This window comes from Pseudonaja textilis, chromosome 11 (genome assembly GCF_049901715.1).
Source record: "Pseudonaja textilis isolate UNSWEBS1 chromosome 11, rPseTex1.2, whole genome shotgun sequence".
Taxonomy (NCBI): domain Eukaryota; kingdom Metazoa; phylum Chordata; class Lepidosauria; order Squamata; family Elapidae; genus Pseudonaja; species Pseudonaja textilis.
In genome coordinates, this window is record NC_142000.1 from 16,039,540 (window position 1) to 16,063,547 (window position 24,008).

Below are 24,008 nucleotides of genomic sequence, written 5' to 3' on the forward strand. Positions count from 1 at the left end.
ATCCTATGGGTCAAAATCCAATACATTTAATCTCACAATTTCCTTAATTTTTATTGCGACCATAAATATTTTCATGGAACCAACAAAGGGACAAAATTTATTCTCTGTATTGTCTCCCCTGTTTTAAGAACTTTTTATCTTTTCCAGGGATTTGAATAGTCATTTAATTTATAAGCTTACTTGGTTTTTTTTTTTTTTTTGCAGTACATAATATAAAATAGCATCATCCTGTTCCTTTCTGGAGTAACCAACATTATGCAAAGCATAAAAAGTACAAAAAGTGATGAACACACACACAAAAAAATCAAAAGCAAGAGATGAGAGAGAAAAACATAAGACTGCTTTTGCTAATAACATAATCAGTTTTTGTTTGCAAACTTGCCTTGCAAAATTTCCCTTAGAGAGATTGCCGATAATATAAAAAGAAAATACAAAACTCCCAACCCTTGATTATGTATTTAGAAAATCTCTTCACTCTCTCAGTAACTGACTAAACATTGCTTTGTTTTATTATAATATTTTAATATTTTAGAGCTCTAATCACTGTAAACATTCCAATGTATGTATATGCTTCTTTATTTAAACCCTTGTGGTTTCAATTTTGATGACTCTGTAGTTTGTTGCATAGATAAAGCAATGAAAGTTGATCTCATTGGATATGGAATGGATCTCCACTTTGCATGTATGTAGACTTCAGAGATTAATGAAGCACCTTGTGTTGTTTCTCTGAAGTTTATAATTCCTTCCTTCCTTCCTTCCTTCCTTCCTTCCTTCCTTCCTTCCTTCCTTCCTTCCTTCCTTCCTTCCTTCATCCATCTATCTTAGATGCTTCCCATCTCACCTGATAACTACTCTAAGCAGTTTAAAATAAAAAAAACCCTAAAGATATCTATTAAAAATAATAAAAACATTAAGACATCAGAACAATAAACAGTGGACAAAAATTGATGGGGAAGAAGGAACAAAATGAACGTAGGAGGAGAGGTGCGGTCTTATCTTTGTCCGTTAAACAACTTCAAGAATGATGTGCTTACATTGGGACCCCAACACAGTTGACCAAGCCAGATCTTCAGACATTTTCACCATCAAATTTTCACGTAAAGTAATGTCCACATAGATTTCCAAATCAGAACCCATCCGTTATTCCCCTTCCTAATAGAACACAACTTTAGATGTAGAATTAATAGAAAAAAAATCTATAATTGGCAGACTTCAAAATTTATTCCAAAACATATAGAAATGGTTAGTTTATACTACTTTGTAAAAGTAAAAAGTTGAGGCTTTATTCTACCGCACTAAAGGGAGTCTCATTTTTTCTTTTCCCCCTTTTCTTTCGCTCACTTTTCCCTTCCCTATTTTCCCTACTATTTACTTCTGTATTTTCTTTTGTATGCTAAACTAAGAAAAACTGTTTAAAAAAATTCATTCCAAAACACACAGAGTCCCAAAGGTGGTTTTTCAAAAGGCACCTGGACTTTGTCTTTCTTGGAATACATTTCGCTTCTCACCCAAGGAGCTTCTTCAATCAGAACTGGAGAAGCTTCTTGGATGAAGAAGCGAAACTTCTTGCAGGGAAAAAAAAGTCCAGTTGCCCTTTGAAAAAGCACCTTGGAGACAACCATGACCTGGATGGCTGCGAATCTCTGTAGAAACCCTCAGAGTACTTGGTTTGGAATTATTATGTATGACCTCTTGAACATGTAGATACCACATAGAGGTCAGTGTTCTTATCACCATCCATTGCATTGAGAATGTTCATCCATTATTTAGGTACATTTTTTTCTTTGTTATGCTAGAACACTGATGCTGCCCTCTTACCTTGCATCAGCTATCCTGCATTTGCTGTGGACGATGAAGCTTTGTATAGTCAAACAATTGACAAGATAGTTAGGAAACTCAAAGGAAAATATGGATTTAAGCGTTTTCTGAGAGATGGCTATAGAACCGCGTTGGAGGACAAAAACCGACAGTACTATAAACCAGCAGAAATTAAGGTAATGACCTTGTTTCTGTGATATGGGAAAGAATGAATGTGTGTTCATAAATGCTAGTATGCAAAACCTGTGAGTTTGTTTTTGTTGACCTCTGTTTATTACAATAACTAGGCAAAGAAATTCCAGGTTTGCCCACTTTAAGTAAATTTTGTAGCGCCAACTAACTTGATTCTGAATGTCAGATTCTAATATTTGCAATTTACCGACATTGCTGTTCACTCCCGAGGGCAGATTTAACAATGATTTTTATATCATATTTTTAAGATGCTAGAAAAGGACAACACTTCAGCACTTTTGTAACTGAATTAACAAAAAAAGACAAATGTTGAGTTATTGTTGATATAATTATAAGTCTTCCTTTCTGAAAATTCAAGGCATGCCTCCCCTACACACCCATTGTACTGAATTTCCAGAAAGACATAGGATGGAGGTAAACTTTGAGACATTGGAATACCGTTGATCCATTGGTTAGTAACAAAAGACTGGATAGCCAGTGGCCAAGCTCAACTCATGACTATTTTATACACTTACAAGTAACAATATGTATTCCTTTGGCTCATTTTCAATCTGTCACTGATACAAAGGGATGAAGAGTGTATCATTATACCTGTGTGATGAAGAATTACCTGAACCATGTACCCTATTCCAATATGCAATCTACCTGTATGGAGACATACAGATAGAGGGCAGGACATGTGGGTCTACAACAGCTTGCCATGGCCAACTCACCTTGGCCAACTCATCATGGGTTAACTCCCCACAGCCAACTCACCATAGGACAACTCACCACAGTCAACTCGCTCCCAGACAAGAGTTACATTAATATCAAGGAAATGGTGCAGTAGAATCAAGAAAGGGGTGCAAGAGAAAGGATAAAATAAAAAGCGAATGACAAAAATTAAAGCAATGTTTAAATCATTTTAAGTAATTGAACTGAATCATTGAATTTGCCAGTTGTCCCGTAGCAAGTTGGCCACAGCGAGTTGTCCCCTGACGAGTTAGCTGAGGCAAGTTGGCCATGGTGAGTTGGCCGTGGCAAGTTGTCCCATTCTGAGGACAAGTAGTGCAGAATCCATTCCACCCCTTAGACTCAACCTCAACATGACTTAGCTCTTTCAAATCTATGGAGGGAACTTGAGCTTTAGATGCTCTTGTCGTGTTCTTCTCCATGCTCTCCTGATGATGTTGCATGTTTTGACAGAACCCAAGGAAAATGTTAATTGCTTTGATGTATCGTGGAGTGGGAAGAAGCCAAACAAATCATACAAGCTATTAACTTTGGCACTTCCTTGCCATCTATTTTAGTGAAGGAGACACGGCTTGCATTTTGGATGTGCAATACTTAATATATTGTATCAGCATATTTCTTCCTGATTGATTTGTTTAAAGGTGAATGTGTTTGGATTTCAGGTTCAAAGTATAGTTTCTTTCCTGTCACAGATAGTCACATTATTTATCATTTAATTTCACAGCTGGCTACAGACTGGAGTGTATTAATAATAAAATTTTGATATGGCACTGAATATTAATGCTTTCCATTAAGAGCTGTCTGAATGAAGTTCCCCTTTTTCCTTCACTTTTCATATTATTTTTAATTTAAATGGAATTCCTTTGTGGAGAAGCACGATGTGATAAATCTTACTCATAAAATTTTTGTTCCGCATTTTGAAAGAGTTGGAAATTTGTGTGTGTGTGTGTGTAGCTAGATGAATTATCTTTTTTTTTTCTCTTCTCTTTCTTCATGTAAGTTGTTGCCGTACTTAAAAAGAATAATTTGTTTTCATGGGTATCTTTCATTCCTTTGAACTCATAATAGATTGCTTGAATATGTTTCCGTAAATAAAACTGCAGCACGCCTGTTACATATATTTATTTTTCTTTTCTTTTTAAAACAACTTTCAGCTCTTTGATGGCATTGAATGCGAATTTCCTCTCTTTTTTATTTTTATGATGATTGATGGTAAGTATGATTTTGTGTTCTTATTGTGTCGGGGAAGAGAGTTGGAATGTGCAGAAATAAATTGGTGGATGTGGGTTTTTGTGTGTGTGTGTTTGTGTATACACACACACACACACACACACACACACACACACATACATATAGGCAAACCAAGAGATAGATTGTAATTGCTTATGCCAAATTTTCAGTAATAATGCTACACCTACATAAGCAAAATGAATTTAGCTGTGGAATCAAGAGGGTGCGATGGCTCAGCAGTTAAAAGACGCTGAGCTTGTCAGCTGGAAAGCTGATAGCCTAGGTTCGAGTCCCAAGAGCTGCATTGATGGGGCGAGCTCCCGTTCCTTGCTCCAGCTCCTACCAACCTAGTCATTCAAAAGCATGCAAATGCGAGTAGATAAATAGGTACCACTTTGGAGGGAAGGTGACAACGTTCTGAGTGCCTCAGCATGTAGTCCCATGACCATGGAAATGTCTTTGGACAATACTAAGAAATGGGGATGAACACTGTCCTCTAGAGACTAAACCATATGAAGAACGGCTGCAGGTGTTGGGTCCGGTTGGTCTAAAGAAAAGAAGAATTGGGATGATAACAGTATTTCAATATTTGAGGGGCTGCTAGAAAGAAGAGGGGGTCAAATTATTCTCCAAAGCACCAGAAGGCAAGACAAGAAACAATGGATGGAAACTCATCAAGGATTGAAGCAACCTGGAATTAAGGAGAAACTTCCTAACGTTGAGGACCATTAACCAGTGGAACAGCTTGCCACCAGAAATCATCACTGGAGGTTTTTAAGAGGAGACTGGACAGTCATTTAAGAAGAGTCAGACATGGCTGGACAGGGGAAATCTTTGCCTTTATCTTTGATGGAATAAACTATTTTTCTGTGGTGAGCTTTATTTCTCACTATGTTTGGCTGCACACAGCAGTTATAGATGTACAATTAAGGGTAACAAGCTAAAGTATTTTTTCTTTATGATTTGGAAATTTTGAAAAGTTTTGGGAGCTCTCTAGTGCAAAAACAGTGTTGTGTTTCCCACAAGAGCTCCTCCATCAATTTCAACAAGTACAACAAGAACTAGTTGGAACTCATCTCCCATCATTCCCAGCCAGGTCAGTGAACTTACAGAAGGTTGTTTTAGCTAGATCTTCCCATGTGAGCATCTAGTTAGTGTAAGGCTGTTTAGATACCTGCCAGCCGGGTTTGGATTTTCAGAGATCAGTCGCAATCAAATAAATGGCTTTTATTAAAATCTCATGTAGCTTCAAAGACATTTCACACACACACACACACACACACACACACACACACACACTCTCCTTCATGACCTTTATCTTCAAGGAAATGCAGAATTTGACATCCACAAAGTTCCCAGCCTCTCCCCCAAAAAACCTTCCCCTGGAAAGCGGAAATGGAACAACTGGCAAAGTGTGAATTATAGACAAATGTCACTAAAAGAAAATTCTGTACAGATCAAAGCCTAACAGTGTAATCACGACAAAACTGCAGGAAGTCCATCTGGTATTTCATAACCCCCTACCTTCCAGGGAAATTATTTTCAACTAGGGAAGTAGTGGGTAGTACAGTATAATCCATGAAAAATTATACGTATGCCCACATATGATAAGAGAGAATGCGTAATAGGAAAGTACCTTGTGAGTCATCCCTCCCATCTATCCTTCCATCTTCCCCCTTTCTTTTATGGCATTTCTCTCTTTCTGATCTTTGTCGGCTGTAAGCAGCGGTGGGATTCAGCCAGTATGAACCAGTTCTGGTGAACTGGTAGTTCTGTCAATTATTTGGCCCAGGGGTGGGATTAAATTTTTTTTTACTACCGGTTCTTGGGTGTGACTTAGTCGGCATGGCAGGGGAAAGTTACTGCCAAATCTCCATTCCCTCCCCACCCCACTAACCTGCTTTCCAGCTCTGTTCTCCTGTGCAGGGCAACCAAAGAAGACCCAGCTAATCAGCTGAGACTCAATGGGAGACAGAGAAGAGATGGGTGCTGGACCAGTCAGAGGTGGGATTGGCCGGTTCTCCGAACGACTCAACATTTCCGCTACTGGTTCTCCAGAACTGGTCAGAACCTGCTGAATGCCACCTCTGGTTTGGCCCCACCCATCTGCCCCTACTCTATCCTGTGCTCTATTTCCTTTGTTTGAAGCCCAGCTGATCGGCGTGGCAGCCCGGATTGCTGCGCTGTTTTTACTCACCTGGGCTGCAGTAAAAAGTAAGCTTTCCTTCTGTTTTCAAAAGCACTCTGTGAGCACGTGCCCACCAAACTGTTTGTTATACAGAGGTTGAATCTCACCACTGGCTGCAAGCCACAGTTTGTGGTTTTGGTGCCCATTGCCACATTGGCAGGATTTAAGCCCTGGTCTGCCTGTGTCAGCCCATGTTACCAAGGGCAAATTGTAAGCCATAGCGACATGCAGGTAGTCCTTGACTTAACGGTCCACAATGGAGACCAACATTTCTGGGGGTAAGCGAGGAAGTTTGCAAGTGACTTTTGCCTCATTTTACAGACTTTCCTGGAGCAGTTTGTTAAGGGAATCACTGCGATTGTTAAATTAGTAACATGGTTGTTAAGTGGATCTGGCTTCCCCCACGGATTTTGCTTGTGAGAAGGTCCCCAAAAGGGGACCATGTGACCCCGGGACGCTGCAACTGTTGTAAAATGACAGTTGCCAAGCTTCTTGAATTTTGATCACCGAACGGCTGAGTCAACTGGAAAGGGACGAGTCTTGCTAATAAAGTGTCCTTGGATTGCTTTCAGGGCTCTTCCGGGGTCTCCCTGAGCAAGTCAAAGAGTACCAGGACCTTCTGGATCCTATACTGCAACAATCAGCTGAAGGTATGGCGATCTCTGGATCAGAAAGTCCTCAAGCATGTTTCTAATCAATGTAGCAAATGCCAGTCCCATGCTAGGAAAAAGACTCAGGTGCTTACTGGTAGAAGAGTTCAGGTCCAGGATAAATATGATGTCACATTAATTTATTTTCTCCAATGGGCCTCAGGAGAAAATGCCCAGTGAATGAAACATCCATTGTTTAAATATCCAGTGGCTCAAGAGCCATTAGCCACCTCTCCTTCTGTTGTGTACAACCCACCTGGTGTGTGAGACCAAACCATCCTGAAGGAGAAGGTATTGTAGAATGGGTCAATTGAGTAAGGGGAAGTGGATCCATATAATATCTGGTCATGGCAAAGGAAGTCACATTTCTTGATCCCCTAGAACCACGTTTTCCAGCCTGGATGACCTTAAGGTGGGTGGAGTTCAACTCCCAGAATTCCCCAGCCGACGGCTGGCTGGGGAATTCTAGGAGTTGAAATCCACCCATCTTAAAAAGTTGCCCAAATTGGCAAAACACTAGTCTAGAAGCTGTCCCCTAGTACACTTGGTCTTAGAGCTGAATCATGACACAATAGGTGTTGCAAGATGCAGACTTTAAATAGGAAAGAAGCATTGGGGCTACCTTTACTCACCTTTCTCAAAAGGTTTAAAAGGTTTCCATTTCAGTTACATTTGTGATTTGATTGCCTGCTTCCCACATCAATATAATAAAAGTATTCCCTTTTGAAATTAATAGAAAGGGGTCGTTGAGCATCTGTTGTAGAAATCATCCTTTTGTTCTTATTCTGCCAACTCCTCTCCATTCATGGTTTGCCTGGTGCTTTTTGTTCCAGCTGAATCTGGCTGATTAAAACAACCACAGTGAATTATTTCAGCCCTTTCTCTGTTTCCCACCTTTTAGAACCATTCTAGAAAGTAAGATGCTTTTCTTTACAAAGTTTCATGGCAGCCTATTGTTTCCATTTTAAATCCTGGCCAATGTCCCACTGCGTCATGCAATACTAACCATTTTTTTAAAAAAAAAAATGGCTTTAAATCCCAGATGGTGCCATTTGTATGAAACAATATATAATTTAATTAATTGTGCATACACTATTTAAACATTTCAAAACGCAACTTCTTGCTTGCATTACCAGTACAAATACTTGTACCCCAAATAGTTATATATTTTCAGATATGGATATACATCCAATATAGATAGGTAGGTAGGTAGGTAGATATAGATTTATGGATATAGATATAGAAATGGATACAGATATAGATATATGTATAGATATATATCTGAAAATATGTATTTGAGTTATAAACCTCATCTGCATACTTCAATACAGTGCTTTAAACCCGATCCCTCAATACACTGAGTTTTTAACATCGTCACATAGTTATATGTGACGATGTTAAAAAAAAATAAAATCAGTGTATTGAGGGATCAGGTTTAAAGCATCATATTGAAGAATGCAGATGAAGTCTTTTTATATCATTCCTGAACTCCTTTTTCATTATGGCTTTTCATTTCACTAATAGCAGTTGTAAATATTTCTGATCCATAGCACCAGCCTAAGAATGGTACCTGTTAAAAAGAAAAAAGCACAGTCTTTCCCATCTGTCAAAAATTACCTCCCCCGCCCCCAGAACCAGTTTATAGGCATTGCAGCTGTTCACTCAAGGTGTAAATCGTGATGGCGGTTTGTATCTTTAGTGAGCTACAGCACAGAATGATTATTAGCACCGGTAGCGTCACTTCATTCACCACGCTTCTTTTTTGGCGCTTCTTTTGATGTACGTGTGTTTATTTATTTATTCTTTACACTGTTTCTTTCTTCTCCAACCGCCCGTGTCCCTCCATTTATTCCTCTTTAACTAGTCTGTTTAAACATTTGCAGGCTATCCGGTTGTACCTAAATATTACCACGTGCCAGCTGATTTTGTTGAACTGGAAAAGAAAAACCCTGGCAGCCAGAAAAGGTTTCCTAGCAACCACGGGCGAGATGGCAAGTTTTTTCTGTTGGGACAGTCCCTCTATATTATTGCCAAACTTCTCGGTAAGTAAGCCTACCTACCAAAGAATCAGAATGTCCTCCTATTTGAATAAGGTTTTCCTGCACCTATGATGACTTCGTGAGTTTTAGAAGCTGTGTGAAGAAGTTCCTGGATTACTGAGGGATCTTTTAGCAATAGCACTTGGAGTTATATACCGCTTCATAGTGATTTACAGCCCTCTCTAAGCAGTTTACAGAGTCAGCACATTGCACCCAACAATCTGGGTCCTCATTTGACCGACCTCGGAAGGATGGAAGGCTGAGTCAATCTGGAGGCGGTGAGGATCGAACTCCTGGCAGTGAGCAGAATTAGCCTGCAATACTGCATTCTCACCAATGCGCCACCATGGCTCTCTTGAACTTCTATCACACACGGTTTCCTAGAATTGCTAAACCACAGCTTATTAACTTGAGAACAAACTCCTTTATACTTAACAATGTAAGAACAGCACTGTTTGTTTGAGCCAAATGTCCGTTGGTTCATCGTCCGTTTTAGGAAACAGATATTTTTTGAGGTGTTCACTAGCCTGGTTAGAAAATAATGTTTTTCTCCCATGTTGCTCTGCAGCAGTCTGCAATTATGATGCACCTATGATCCAGAAATGTTCAGCCTCCCTCCCTCAAAACCACTGGACAGATGTATTCTCCATAGGCTGCTTTGTCTGCCTTTGAACACTGGCAGTATCTTGTTTGAAACTGTAGCTTCCTATTACATCCAAAGAGAAAACTGACAAGGAGATTTTTTTTTTTCCAAGCTATTGATGTTGAAGTCTGAAGCACAATGAGAGGGTGGGGGGGAGGTGAGCCTACGGGCACATGACTTGTCGTAGTGCGTTCGTTCAAGATCATTATCTCTCAGTGCAGTGTTAGATTTCAAGATGGCTTTTCAGGGGACCCTTGAGAAAAAAAAAAATACACGCTGGAAATGTCTCTCGGAATAAGCTCCCCGTGCTGCTTGTTTGAATTCTGGGATTGAAACGGACTGTGACGTATTAGAACTAGCCATTGATGTTTCTCCGTATCATATATGTGTGCATGTATATGTGGGCGTATGTATAGTGGTTAACTTTTGAGAGCTGACTGCAACAAAATTTCATTTTAATGGGTGCTGATTAGTGCGGATTTAAAGTGACAAGAAAGATTCTATTCTATTCTATTCTATTCCATTCCATTTCTATGAAGAGCCATGGTAGCACAATGGTTAGAGCGTAGCACAGCAGGCTACTTCTGCTGCCTGCTGGCTTCCTGCAATTTGGCAGATCAAATCTCACCAGGTTTAAGTTTGACTCAGCCTTCCATCCTTCTGAAGTCGGTAAGATGAGGACTCAGATTGTTGGGTGCAATGTGCTGACTCTGCAAACCACTTAGGGAAGGCTGTAAAAGCACTATGAAGTGCTATATAAGTCTTAAGTGCTGCTGCTGCTGCTATTGCTATTCCTTTCCTTTCCTATTCCATCCCATCTGACCCTTATCCTATCCAGATTGTATTCAGGGAGTTAAAAGAAAAGTCAAGATAATGACAACAACCAACTGACTGAAGTCCCACCTCTCTTTAACATGTATCACAAAATGTTAAAAAAATGTTTTAAAATGTTTTTAAAAAGTTTTATTCTATTCTACTCCTGATCTCCCCGAGTGTTCTGGCCAAACTGGGATCAGGTCCATTCGATGATCTAGGGTCCAGCCACTACATTTCATGATCATTTTGGTTTCTGATCAGATGCTGATCTCGGTTCTTGCCTATCTCAGAGTAATAAATTGTACAGTGGTAACAAATGCTCTTAATTACCCGTTGACAAATAACTGATGTTGGTGGTTTTGCTTTCAGTTGATGGTTTAGTAAGCATTAAAGATATCGACCCGGTCAAGCGCTTCATTCCTCCTCAAGATCAGCGGAACATTAGCATGCGATACTCAAATCAGGTATGCATGTCTATATCTACTGAAGTATGAAAAAAAGTCTATTACTGTGGAGCAAATTGTTGATCCCTAACATTTTGCAAACATTTTTTTTATCTTGGATTAGTCTATGATGAGGAGCATAGAATAAATTGCTTATATGTTAAAAATTGTATACCAGTTTTTATAAGCTAGCAGAACCAATAAGCAAGTTTGAACTTACAAAACTTGACTGGGTTATTCCAATTGGTTTGCTAAAATTATATCAATGTCTACCTAGGCTGGGTCTACTTAAAGAACAACTATTGGAACTGAAATAACTCTCACTGCTGAGCAAGTAGTTAAGACCTTAAAATCACAATTAGCAAGCATTCATCAGGAGCCTGTCCTATAATTTATTCAATTTTGTTTTCTTTGAAAAAAAAATACCAGCCTGGACAAAACATATAAAAAAGAACTGCATATGTGAGATGCATTGGTAAGTTAATTTTTTTTTCCATAGAAACCCTCTGCTTTTGTTTCGGTTCTTAAATTTACTGGCTCTCCTACTACATTCTTTTTAAAACTACAGTTCAGACATCTGCAACTACAGGTAATCCTTGACTTACGACCATTGGTTCAGCGTCTGTCTGAAGTTACAATGGCAATGAAAAAAGTTAGTAGGCTTGTAGTTGATTCCTGGGAAAGTTCTACAGTAGCAGGTTGAAACAAGTGAAATGATTCTCCTCTCATTAAGTGTATTGATACACGGCTCACAAAATTTATCAGGTTATGGTAGACTCTCTGGATCACCTCGTATTTTTTTACGTGTGCAGAGAAGTTAAGGCAGTCAAATCAATTTAATGTACCTGACACATTTATTTTTAAACAGTCATGATTGTATCTTAATTTCTTCTTCATAACTCTTACCTTCTATTTGTTTGCAGTTCAATAAATCAAGTGGTTTTGTTGGATTTTTGGAATTTACCGGCATTCCATTAGTATTTATTTGTTTTAATTCCTTTTAGCTGCAAAGCCATTATGTGGATTGAAACCAGTTAACAGGTTTTTCCTCCAGCTTGGTTGTAAATCTGTGTTCTCCAGACATTTATTCCCTTATTTGGGAATTGGCTTTCTCAGCAGAAGGCTCACAGGACATGACTCAGCTGGATTTGTCCTTTGATTTCAGATAAGAATAAAGCACATGGAAATATTGTTCACTACACTACACAAAAGTCAACACTTTTCCCGAGTGAATGAATACTTGTTTACTGTCTCGAAGGCCCAAGAAATGTAGGAGAAAGTCAGGAAGAGCTGTGGGTGGCGTCAAGGGAGTAATAAGCCTGGAATCATTACATTCCCACAAGCGTTCTAAGTTCAACCCCTCTTGATTCTGTTAACTCTTATCTAGAGCCAATTTAGTGTTGACCGTTCATTGACTAGTATAGGCATGAGTAGTAAATCACCTTACCTGGAACTTAACGTTTGGTCCTGATTCTTCATGCCTGACAGCTCTACGATGTAGATCAGACCAAGAAGTCAACTCCACATTAAGATTAAAACTACCTGTATAAAATTTGACTATACTTACAGAACATTGCAAGTCTATTTATGCTTTACTTCCTCCCTCTCTCATACTCATGTGAATCAGGGGGTGTCTGAGAGATTTATGCATTCTTTATTGTTTGGGTTCAAGGAATACTTTCCTTCTTGCCTATTTGATAAGAGACCTCCCATTTTTCTATCAAGGCCATCCTCTTTACAGCACCTGAATTGGATTAACATAATAGTTCTCTCTAGCCTGGGATATGTTGGGTGTCATTGTTATACTAGTAGGACTCGGTCCATAGAAGATACACAATAGGCACCTGAAGGTTAAAAAAAATCTTTGCCCACATTTGCTTTGAAGTATTAAGAAACCAGATTCCCTATGCTTCTTCCCAAACCATGGAGTTTGAAGCTGGAAGCTTCCTTGTGGGTTCAGAAACTAAGCTTGCTTTTCTGTCCTCTACAAAGAGTTTACTACAGAGGATTGAGCTATCTCATTTTTGTTCCAAAGCAAATTAAGGAAATCCATTTAGTCATCTCAATATATATGTATATATAATACTAGAGAGCTTCGTAAAAGCCAATCAGTCAGCCAAAATTGAACTTGCTTTTAAAAGGCAATCTTATTCATTAATGAAGCTCATGTAGTTCTCATTAGTAATAAAACAATTTAATCAAATTTGAGATTTGGGATAGAAGCTATTTGCTAGAAAATGGCACTTTTTCTAAAAACTTATCATGAAAACAGATCTGTTGAAGGGTGGTTATTCTCCACCCCCCCAACTGGAATTCATGCACGAATGGCTCCATATGTAAAAATGCTCATCTGCATTTAAAATGGTTCTCTCCTACAACACAAAAATGATAACGTGTTTTGGGTAATTCCCCCGAATTGTTTTTCTTATGAATCTCCCATTTCCAACTGAAACGGACAAGTACTTCATAAAAGGGCTTCGTTTTTGAGTACTAAAACTTTACCTGGTATAGACAGGATCAGACAGTAGCAGTTCTCTGCAGCTGTCTGCAGCTGTTGCTTCTTTTGCTTCCAGTCATAAAATATCTCCATTCCAACATTTTTTCTCTCAGTCAAACAAACAAACAAAAACAGGATCACAGACCCAAGAAAGGAATCATAAAAGTTTTCCTCTTTTCCCAGTCCTTTCTTCTTCTCTATGTTAAAAGCTCATTTACATTTAACCTTGCTGGAATCCATTGTATTTGAGGCTTCAAAAGGCTAAATAAAGCATTAATGCATTAGGCTAAATAAAGCATTAATGGAGCCAGGGTGTCTGTTTATGTTTTGAAATTGAGACATCCCTCAGTGTCTTGCTTTGCTCATTTAAAACAACCTTTTCCCAATTTGTTGACCTTTTAATGTGTTCCACGGTACTTCAGTTTTTTTTCCTGTTGTGCTACAGAGGTCCTGCCAGGAACTCAGTCAACAGGCTGCTGTGAAGCCATTAGAAGTTCAGATCAAACGGGTGGAGATATTGTGATGGCAAATTTCCAATGATCTTGATCCTGATTAAATCAAGACCCCCGTCAGGAGTGGGGAGCTCCTTGCATATTGCTCAGCTGTTACTGTGAAGTTTAAACCACACGCCAAGTTCTAACCACAATTCTATTATTCTACTCTACAACAGTTTCAATCCTGCATCACATCCACACCATCTGGCTATCACAAACGCCTGATTTACAATAAGTGGAACTGCTTCTTAAATTCATAGGAGGATTGTAAATATTTAAAATCCTTAAATAATAAGTTAGGTGTCCTTCTACTTTTCATAGAGAAAAGATTATTTTCCAAGTTTTTTTCTCAGACGAAAGCAATCTATGTTACATTTGTGTAGCAGGTTTCACCAACGTGGGTGCGATCTAGATGCACAGTTTAGACATCTTGAGCCGTGGTGGCGCAGTGGTTAGAATGCAGTACTGCAGGCTACTTCTGCCGACTGCCAGCAGTTTGGCAGTTTGATTCTGACTGGCTCAAGGTTGACTCAGCCTTCCACCCTTCCGAGGTCAGTAAAATGACAACTCAATAGGCTGACTCTGTAAACTGCTTAGAGAGGGCTGTAAAGCTCTGTGAAGTGGTATATCAGTCTAAGTGCTATTGCTATCTTATCCTAGAATCCTTCTGCCAAAGTAGCCATTGTTGAGAGTTATGATAGTTGAAGTCCACATGTATAGAAACTGCCCAGATTTTGCTAGTGTGTATCAAGCAAACACAGTGTAGCGTACATAGTTTTATTTTATACTATTATCATTGTCAGCTTTGGAAGCCATATTGAGACCAGATGCTCCCACACAGCCACATTTTGAGCCTGAGAAAATGGGAGGGGGGAATTTCTTGGAGTGTATGTAGTTAGACATAATGACATTCTTTTTCTAAGTCAAGGTCATGTTATTTTGCGCATAAGTGAGGGGAAGTCTCAGGTTGGGACGGATGGTGATTGGGCTATGTGATGTGATGATAGGTGCAGGGGATGGGTTTTGTAGTTTTTACTTATTGCAAGGAAGCCCAGAACTTTTAGATTCAGGATTCCCCAGTTGTGCCAGTTTACTATCCGAAATAAAAAGAACTTTTGAGAAGATGTCTGTGTCGAGTTGTTGGTTGGAGTGGAGGTTTCCTGGAATGCTGACAATCATGCCAGCTGAAGTTGCCCAATTAAAAACCCTACAGATAAAATTATAGTTGATGCCCTGCCGGTGCCTTAAGTCAGACTCCCAAGTTCTGGTATGTCCATAGGCAGTGACAGTTCCATCATTTTTTTCTATGGATGGGGTCTCGTCGCCATACACAGACAAATACACATATGGAATCTGCCCATTAAAAGGAATGAAAAGGACTTTGGGTAAATAAACTCTGCATGTGCAGTCATGTAGGCTGTCTGCTTCATAGAACATCTGTTATACATCAAAATTATATACCACTGCTAAGAGATAACCGGTAAATGTTACATTCATGGGCTAGTAGAAAATGCTTTTGTTGTTTTAAAAAATGACGCACAAGTCTAATCAATCAAAAGCTCATATGGTGTCTTCTCCTTCTTGCTTCACCACCACAATCTGTTCCTACCATTTCAATAGTGCATCATTCAAAAAAATAATAATTATTATTGACAGCGCAGTTCCTCAGGTGGCACTGAGATTTATGCCTGTTGTTTCCCCGATGTTCCTTTGTCCTGTTTGCATAACCAAATTGATTAGCAGGCAATAAAGAATGAATGGAAAGCAGCCACGCAGCCGGAAAACGCCAGTCATGTTTAATGGAAGGTTATTGTTCCCGTTGGCTTCACATTGTGCGGTGGGTAACAATCAGATAGAGAGTTCCAATTAAAAACAAGTTTTCTTTTCTTCTTCTTATCCTTTTAGGGTCCCTTGGAAAATGACCTCGTGGTCCATGTTGCCTTGATTGCTGAAAGCCAGCGGTAAGTCCTTCAGCTCTCCAATAAATCTCGTTGACTGGCTTTCAATGTGCCACTTGGTGATTCCAGCACTTTAGATGGGAACGCTGTGATCTCTGGAGGCTCTGTGGGTGAAACCCCACAGATCTTCTCCGTCGCTCCTTCAACAACGTCCTGCAGTCAAGAAGCAGAGAGTGAACTCTTTGGGTTTTGATGGGTCAGGCTGGAAATTAAAATCAGGAGCTTGGCTTTTCCCTCTCCCGATCAACAAATTATTGTAATTAACACAATGGGCTTCAAGATCAGGCAGAAACCTTCAGTGAAGTCCACGTTCCCTGGTCCAGAACTGATCTCAGAAGAGATGGATTGGGAAGAATTCTTGGTTCAGATCTGAATTTTGTCACCAGCCATATTCAGGTTTCCGGTTTAGCTCAGGCAGGTTCAAGAGTTATAGGCTGGACAGATACATTGCATTAGACTATCACAAGATTGGTGTGCTTCTGTTATAACATGTTCTATGAGCATGTGGACACAGGCAGACCCTTCCAAGACCCTTTGGAGATAATTGGACCTACATGGTAGTTCTATCTTTGGAGTGATGCGGTGGCCTAGAAGTGGAGCTCTCGCCTCACAAATCAGGAGGCTATGAGTTCAATCCTAGGTAGAGGCAGATATTTCACACCGAGAACAAAACACATCTGCTGAACAAAACTCCGCATTGGTGACAGGAAGGGCATCCGGCCATTAAACACTCTGCTAGCTCCATTCAGCTGCCCAGGCTCCACCCTACAAGGGATTATGGGGTCATTAAGATATGATGATGATGGTAGTTCTATCCTTGAAAGTCTAAAAGCGGTCATAAAGATTATTATAGCCAGCCTAGCTTTGATTCCATTTGTAAGAGTAACATTTCTTTCAAACATGGTCTATTGAAAGCAGATTCCAGTTTTGTTACACTAACGTCCCTTTGTAATGTTTTCACCGAAAACAACAACAGCTTGCAGGTGTTTCTGAACACATATGGCATCCAAACACAAACACCACAACAAGTTGAACCCATCCAAATTTGGCCTCAACAGGAGCTTGTGAAGGTAAGCTATCACCTTTAGGATTTTTTTAAAAAAAAATATTTTCATTTTCTTTTTAAAACCAGTGTTTCTTAGGCTATGATAAATTGCTTTTATTTTGGTATTACTTATATCAAATTAAAAAACTATATATGTGCACATACATACACACTCACACACACACACATCGATAAACACAGGTTTTATTATCAGGAACACCCTAGAAATAGCTAGAAACGAATGATGAGAAAATGGAATAAATGATACACTCGCTTTTATATATAGAAAATCCTCTTCTAATATTGTTTCGCTCTAGTGCTTAGAACAGCAAATCTTTCTAGTCCAAACACATCTCATTTGTAAACAAGGTCCAATTCAAATTTTGTTGAGCAAATAGGTTTTAACTTATTCATGTTTGTATTCTGAGATTACTCAGCGAATAAAATTGTCACAGGCAAAATATGTTTCCAAAACGACATGCATCCCAATGACAAAGCTGTTTGTTAGACATCTACATATTTCTTTGTGCTGCTTTTTCCTTCAGCATTAGATTAGAAACCAGGAGGCTGTGATTTCTAGTCCCACCTGAGGCACCCTGGGTAACCTTGAGCCAGACACTCTTACTTAGCCCTAGGAAGGAGGCCATGGCAAACCATTTCCGGGGGGAAAAAAAGCCAAGAAAACTGCAGGGAATTATCCAGGCAGTGTCCAAGAATGGACATGATTAAAGGGAGGAAAGAGAAGAACACAATTTTTTGTATGCTGGCTTTTCCTTCCTTCCTTTTCCTTGGTGGATCTGATTTGATTAAAAAAACAGAAGAAAGAAAATATTTGCCCCAAGAATCATCCATCAATTGCAGCTTTGTAGTTATAGGAAATCACTGAATTGGGAAATAAGTAGAAAAAGAGTTCATAGTTCAATTCTCCTTTGTTTTTGCTACTTGCAATGCTAGGTGCAGTAGAGACATGACAGGGATTCAATGGAACTGAATTTCAGAGAGTAACTTATTTTGAGTAGTAAGTGAACCTTTAAAAAAAGCAAAGAAGTGATTATCATATATATCTCGGCAGAGAAATCCATTAACGTGTCAAATAATTTGGATAATTTCAACGAGAGTCTGCTTCTCCTTAGACCTTTGTGAAAATAAAGCTGTTTTAGAGGACTAAGTGTCCATCTTTTTCAGATGAATCTCAATGTTTTATTTTTATATGGAACATTGGACTCATGTGGCAAAAAGATGAGGAAGGTGTCGTATTTTTTATTTTAACCCTGTGTGTGTGAGAGAGAGAGACAGAGAAATGGAGGGGAAATCTGATTTATATGTCAATATTTTGTTTCTTGCTTTCATTTTTTTTAAAAAAGTCTAAATTTAAAATTTTTTAAAGTGCCCAGAAATAAACAAAGCAACAATTCTACCTAGTCTGCTGAGGGGTAAAAAACACCCTAAAATTAGACCACCACTTTTTACCCGATAAATAATAAATCCATTTATATAGTCAGTGTATTTCAATTATGGATGTTTATTTTATTCCAAACACTTAACACCCCACCATGCCTGGCTGGGGCAGGACAGGAATAAGTGAGAGGAAGAGAAGGAAGCCCTTCAGTTTTCCAGCCTGCAAACAAAACTCCCTGAGATGTCACCAATATTTCTTTGAACTGAATCCTCAGATAAATTGGAATCCCATATAACTTTTTCAGGAAGGGAGTCCTATAAACTCAACATAGAGCATTGATAACAGCGTAGCTCTGACGTTCCATAATTTATGAGCTACCAAAGGCAACGGGACCTAGCCCATAATTCAATACCTTTTAACAGGATGCCGTTAAATATGGGTCTGCCGTTCCACGAAAGGCAAAGAATAGATGAGGTTTGTGCCTATTCCCAGGTGCAGTTTTTAAGTGGAGTTTCTCTTCGATTTCTGCCATCCTTTCTCTTTACTTTCTACGTGCTTGGTTTTCTTTCCAAACCACTCCACTAATGCCAGTGGGAGGCTGACCTTCGCTTTCTGAAAAGGTAATTCTGCTGCAGAATCATTGACTGGCCTCCCTGCAGTCTTCTTGGCTCAGAAAGCTTTGGGTAGAACTCAGTTAATCTGTTCACCGAGGCAATCATATGTGCAAGAAGTAAGAAATGGTGACCACTTTTTTCTTCTTCTTTTAAACAGTGTTCCAGATCATTTCCCTTTCCGTCTCCCATCCACTTGTCTCTTCGTTTGGGCTCCAAGATCATAAATATTCTGATTTTGCCTGAAGGAGCCTTTGATCCTTAAAAAAAAAAATGAATAAGGAATTCTCCTTTTCGATCCTTCCCAAACACACTACCCTAGACCTTCTCTTTGAATGTTGGATTTTGTGTGTGTGTGTGTGTGTGTGTTTGTGTGTGTGCATGCAATGTTTACATTATCTTGTTTTACAGGCTTATTTCCATCTGGGCATCAACGGAAAATTGGGCCTCTCAGGAAGACCCGATCGGCCAATTGGTTGTCTTGGAACATCAAAGGTTTTTTTTTACAGAGAATTACTATTCTGCATGGTTTAGTTAGCATAAATATTGGAGGTGGCCTAAATTATTCTCTTAAGCTTGGCAAGAAATTTGGAGCGAAGCTTTCTGCTCCCTTTTCAGGACTTAGGGCCCATTGAATTTTTCATGGCTTACAACTGAAGTTGCAAATCTTATCTAAGGTTAGTTTATCAACCCTTTTTGTGCAGGTTCTTAGGAAGAATCATTAGTAATTTAGGAGAAACCTCTCATAGGTGTTCCAGTGTAATTGGTGGATAGAACTTGTATTCCTATAATCATGTTAGTTTGTGAAGTCCCACCAAACTTTTAGCTTGGCTTGCTTGGATGCCTTGAAAATGAAAAACGTTTTAACTATAACATAGAATTTAGAGTTTTCTCTCATCAAGATGAAGATCTGATTGTTTGGGTTTCGTGGATCTGAGACATTGATGGTTTATTCTACAGATTTATCGAATATTGGGGAAAACGGTGGTTTGCTACCCAATCATCTTTGACTTGAGTGATTTCTACATGTCGCAGGATGTTATGATGTTGATTGATGATATTAAGGTATTTTCTGACAAAATCTGATTCTGCTTGTATGTTTTAATTTTAGAAGCTTGGATACTTAAATCATAGATTAAGTCTTGTGCTTTATTGGTCTGGGAACATAAAGAAAATAAAATAAAATGAGAAGGCCTTATACTCAATAAGGAAGGGACACAATTACTTTCTCTAGAATCTTGTACCTGAAGTTGAATTTAATTGCTTACTTATATAAAAGAAAACCTCACTAAAAAAAGAAACAGGCATACTTTGAGTTAACTTGCACTAAACTGGATTATATAGCTAATTCCATATATTAGCCACAAAGTTGAAAGTTACTGCATTTGGAGTCATAGAAGAACATTTGTGGATTTGGAGTTGCTTTTCCTGAAAAAAATATCCTCTTCACCATAAGATGTTGTACCTTTTCTTATTTTCTTAAGAAGCACAGAAATAGGTCAAAGAGAAGTCCAGGATGAAGCAGACAGATAAAAGAAATGCAGACCACTATCAAATAACCACATTAAAAAGACCAAAGCATCAGGATTGGCTTTCTTTGAAAATTTTTAAATTGAGGATTAATCACAGAGCTGTAAATGGGGAGGGAGAGGGGGAGAAAGAGAAGGTTGGGAGAGAGACTGGAATGGTGATGAATTGATCAAAGTTGCTAGAAATCTACATTTGAACTGATAAGCTTCACTTTCATAAGTGGGAAAAAATAATTCTGGTGCTCCAGAAGGAAATTACAAAATTGCTCAAACCCCAAGGAGAGTTTTTGATTTACAGTATATTCAGCATCTGCTGGCTTGTAAAGATTGGGTTGGATAATCAGGGAACACTCTGCGCCAGAGAACAATGCTCTATAATTTTATCTTTTAAAAAATATTCTCCCCCACTCACACCTACCTACCTTCCTTCCTTCCTTCCTTCCTTCCTTCCTTCCTTCCTTCCTTCCTTCCTTCCTTTCTTTCCTTCCTTCCTTCTCTCCCTCTTCCTTCCTCCCTTCCCCCCTCTCTCTTCTTTCTTTCTTTCTTTCTTTCTTTCTTTCTTTCTTTCTTTCTTTCTTTCTTTCTTTCTTTCTTTCTTTCTTTCTTTCTTTCTTTCTTTCTTTGCATTTGAATTCTGTCAGTTTCCATGGACTTTTAAGTGGATTGACTTGGTGGCTTGCATTATTTTTTTACAAAAAAAACCCAGAGGATAAATAGGTTTTCGGACAGTGGAATATAACTCCTGCCACTCTCTGTAAATAATTCTTTTCAGAAGGATAATAAAGATTATCCCTGAAGAAAAAGAACATTCCCTAAAATGCCACTTCAGTAAATATTTCTGACATGGGCCTCCTATGAAATTCATTAATGTTTGTGGCCAATGAAGCCTTTTCCACAGAGTTCATTTCCATGTTACAAATCATCTTCGAGAATCACCACATTGGACTGATCCAGATCTGTTTTATATTGAAATTGCATTGTATATACCAGTGTTTTGCAAGCTTGCAATTCCAGATGTGTACACTTCAACTCCCAGAATTCAGTGCATTATATGCATTTTATATACAAGGATTAAACTATATGTAATCTTTACCTCTATCTCTCTCTGTCTCTGTCTCTTTCTCCGTGTCTTTCTTTCCTTCCCTCCCTCCCTCTTTCTCTTTCTCTGTCTCTCTCTCTTCCTCTCTCTGTCTCTTTCTGTCTCTCATCTTTCTGTCCACTAAATCTAAATTGCATTGTATGTACCAATGTTTTTCAAGCATGGCCACTTGAAGATATATGGACTTCATCTCCCAGAATTCCCCAGCCAGCCATACACGCATTCAACACATCCATGTAGTCTAATATATTGTCTTGTTTTGCTAATTGGATGTTTTTATTGCAATTTACCCTACTTCCCTATTCTTATTTCATTTGGGGGGCTTTATTTCCCTAGAATGCCTTGCAGTTCATTAAACAATACTGGAAAATGCATGGCCGTCCTTTATTTCTTGTGCTCATCCGAGAGGACAATATAAGGTAAGAGTTCGTCCATAGAAACCTGCACATAAGATTCCCAATGATCGGTCATTTGAAAAGTTTGCAACCATTAAAATCTTGTTGTTTTTTACATCAGGGGAAGTAGATTCAATCCCATACTAGACATGCTTGCCTCCTTTAAGAAAGGTGTGGTTGGTGGAGTGAAGGTTCGTGTTGATCGGCTGCAGGTATAGTTGACTTTTCATTGATGCATAGTATAAATGTAACTGATGCATGGCATGAAATTTCAAGTAATCAGCAATTATGAATATGACCTAGCTCCAAAAACATGACAAACCCTCTGAAGTTAACTCAAAGATTCCTTTAACTGGGAATTTCTGCTACTGGTTCTCCAGAACTAGTCAGAACCTGCTGAATACCACCTCTGGTTCAGTTCCATGCAATCAAGAAGAGATGACAGTGATGACAACTGATCAAATCCAGCTTCTGTTTGAAAATTGTTTGGTTCACCAGTTTTGTGTTTCTTTCCTGTTTTTAAAAATGTTGCTTAAGTCCTTAATAAATAAAGGCTGCCAGGATCTTTGGCATCTTAGATAGACTTCTGGAGCCATTGTGGTATTTTCAACTTGACCTATATACAATTACTTCTCAGATTTAAATAATGCAACATTTTCTTTAGCTAAGGCTTGAGCATTAATTTCCTAAATTACTCTGCTCTTGTATTCTTGGATATCGTCCATTTCATTATAGAAAGAGGAAAAATTGAAATGGCGAGATTATGAAATGCTAATAATGCATTATCTATTAGAGGGAATATATGTTCATGTTCATAATTTACTTGCAGTTTTTGCATTTGTATACAGAGAGTTAGGCTTTTAGACATTAATTCATAGAAGACCTATATAATTTTGCATAAAAATACTTTCCATTTTGGTCGTAAAACTACAGTTTCCAGGCTTGGCTAGAATATTTTTCCCATTTATGGGTTATAATAAAGTTATTACAATTTGCGCTCAGATATACAAGATAAATGGGGAATATAAAGATCAGTATAAAACACGTAAATCAAACTATGACAGGGAGACAGTCTTCCCATTGTGGTTGGATAGCATTCTTGATATATTTTGCTATATAAATGAAAAGTTACTCTAACCTTATCTCTATTAGTTTTGCCTCACCAGTGTGAAACCCTTTTTCATAGAAAAGCTTAACATTGATTCAGTGTAATCTGTTTTCCCCTTAGAGATATATTTGAATATTCAAAGGATTAATAGCAGATAATATGTACACCTGATAAAATATTAATAAGAAAAAGTGCAACTTTGTTCTCCAGCAAAGCATAAATATTTGGGTAGGAAATTGAATTGGATGGTTGGAGGAAGAGATAGAAACATAATCCTTCTTTCTCCCTGCCTTAAAATCCTGGACAAAAAAAGGGCAAAAAAGAAACATACTTTACCATCTGAACTAATAGTTGCTTAGAATAAAAAAACAAACAACAAAAGTATTTTTCTTGCCGTATCTGGAAGCTAACCTTAATTTCTGAAGATCTTCTGCTTTTATCTATGTATCACTAAAATTATTGTGTCTGTAACCTTCAATTGAAAGAAAATGCGCCACAGATTTTAATGACGCTCGATTGGTACAATCTGTTAAAATGGACTTGGCTGCAACATGTATGAACAATAGCAAGCAGGGTCTATTAGTATTTATTGATCTCCTAAATCCAGGCAGCAGATATTGTAAAATATTCAAATCTCTCTCTCTCTCTTTGTCTTTGTCTCTGTCTCTTCCTCTGTCTCTCTCACACACACACAAACACACACACACACCACTGCCTCCCTCTGTTTGTTTCTCTCTAGTACTTGGCTGATTATTCCATCCATCCATCCATCCATCCATCTATTCACGCTTGTGTTTCCCAAAGCAGTTTGTGGTGTTATTATGCATTATTACAGCAAACTATGGATTTCCCATATTTTCTACTAAGTGCTCCTTTTGTCTTCCATTCCTCTTCTCTATTTCAGACATTAATCTCTGGAGCAGTGGTTGAACAATTGGATTTCTTAAGAATTGGTGACACAGAGGAGTAAGTATATCCAAAATTATAGTAAAACCATAGCTTCATCCATCTCTGATGGCCTTTCTAGATCATTTGTCTTAGCTGAGCATCGTGTTAAGAAAGGTAGATCGTGAAAGCATCCGTTAGATTTTTTTTTTTTCAGGTTTTGAAATATTCTTTCTG

At 38.5% G+C, this 24,008-nt stretch overlaps 1 protein-coding gene across 5 annotated transcripts in view; it reads left to right on the forward strand.

Annotated features, from left to right (window-relative positions):
• The window catches only part of PHKB (phosphorylase kinase regulatory subunit beta), a 104,333-nt gene that overhangs the window by 48,080 nt on the left and 32,245 nt on the right, over positions 1-24,008 (forward strand). For all 5 annotated transcript variants that reach the window (XM_026713996.2, XM_087940665.1, XM_087940664.1 and 2 more), the window contains 12 exons: positions 1,797-1,994; positions 3,897-3,954; positions 6,733-6,810; positions 8,694-8,852; positions 10,678-10,772; positions 15,648-15,703; positions 16,677-16,770; positions 19,167-19,250; positions 19,716-19,820; positions 21,720-21,802; positions 21,900-21,990; positions 23,791-23,852. In XM_026713996.2, coding sequence (XP_026569781.1) covers positions 1,797-1,994; positions 3,897-3,954; positions 6,733-6,810; positions 8,694-8,852; positions 10,678-10,772; positions 15,648-15,703; positions 16,677-16,770; positions 19,167-19,250; positions 19,716-19,820; positions 21,720-21,802; positions 21,900-21,990; positions 23,791-23,852 — 1,163 coding nt within the window. The remainder of the gene's footprint in view (positions 1-1,796; positions 1,995-3,896; positions 3,955-6,732; positions 6,811-8,693; positions 8,853-10,677; positions 10,773-15,647; positions 15,704-16,676; positions 16,771-19,166; positions 19,251-19,715; positions 19,821-21,719; positions 21,803-21,899; positions 21,991-23,790; positions 23,853-24,008) is intronic.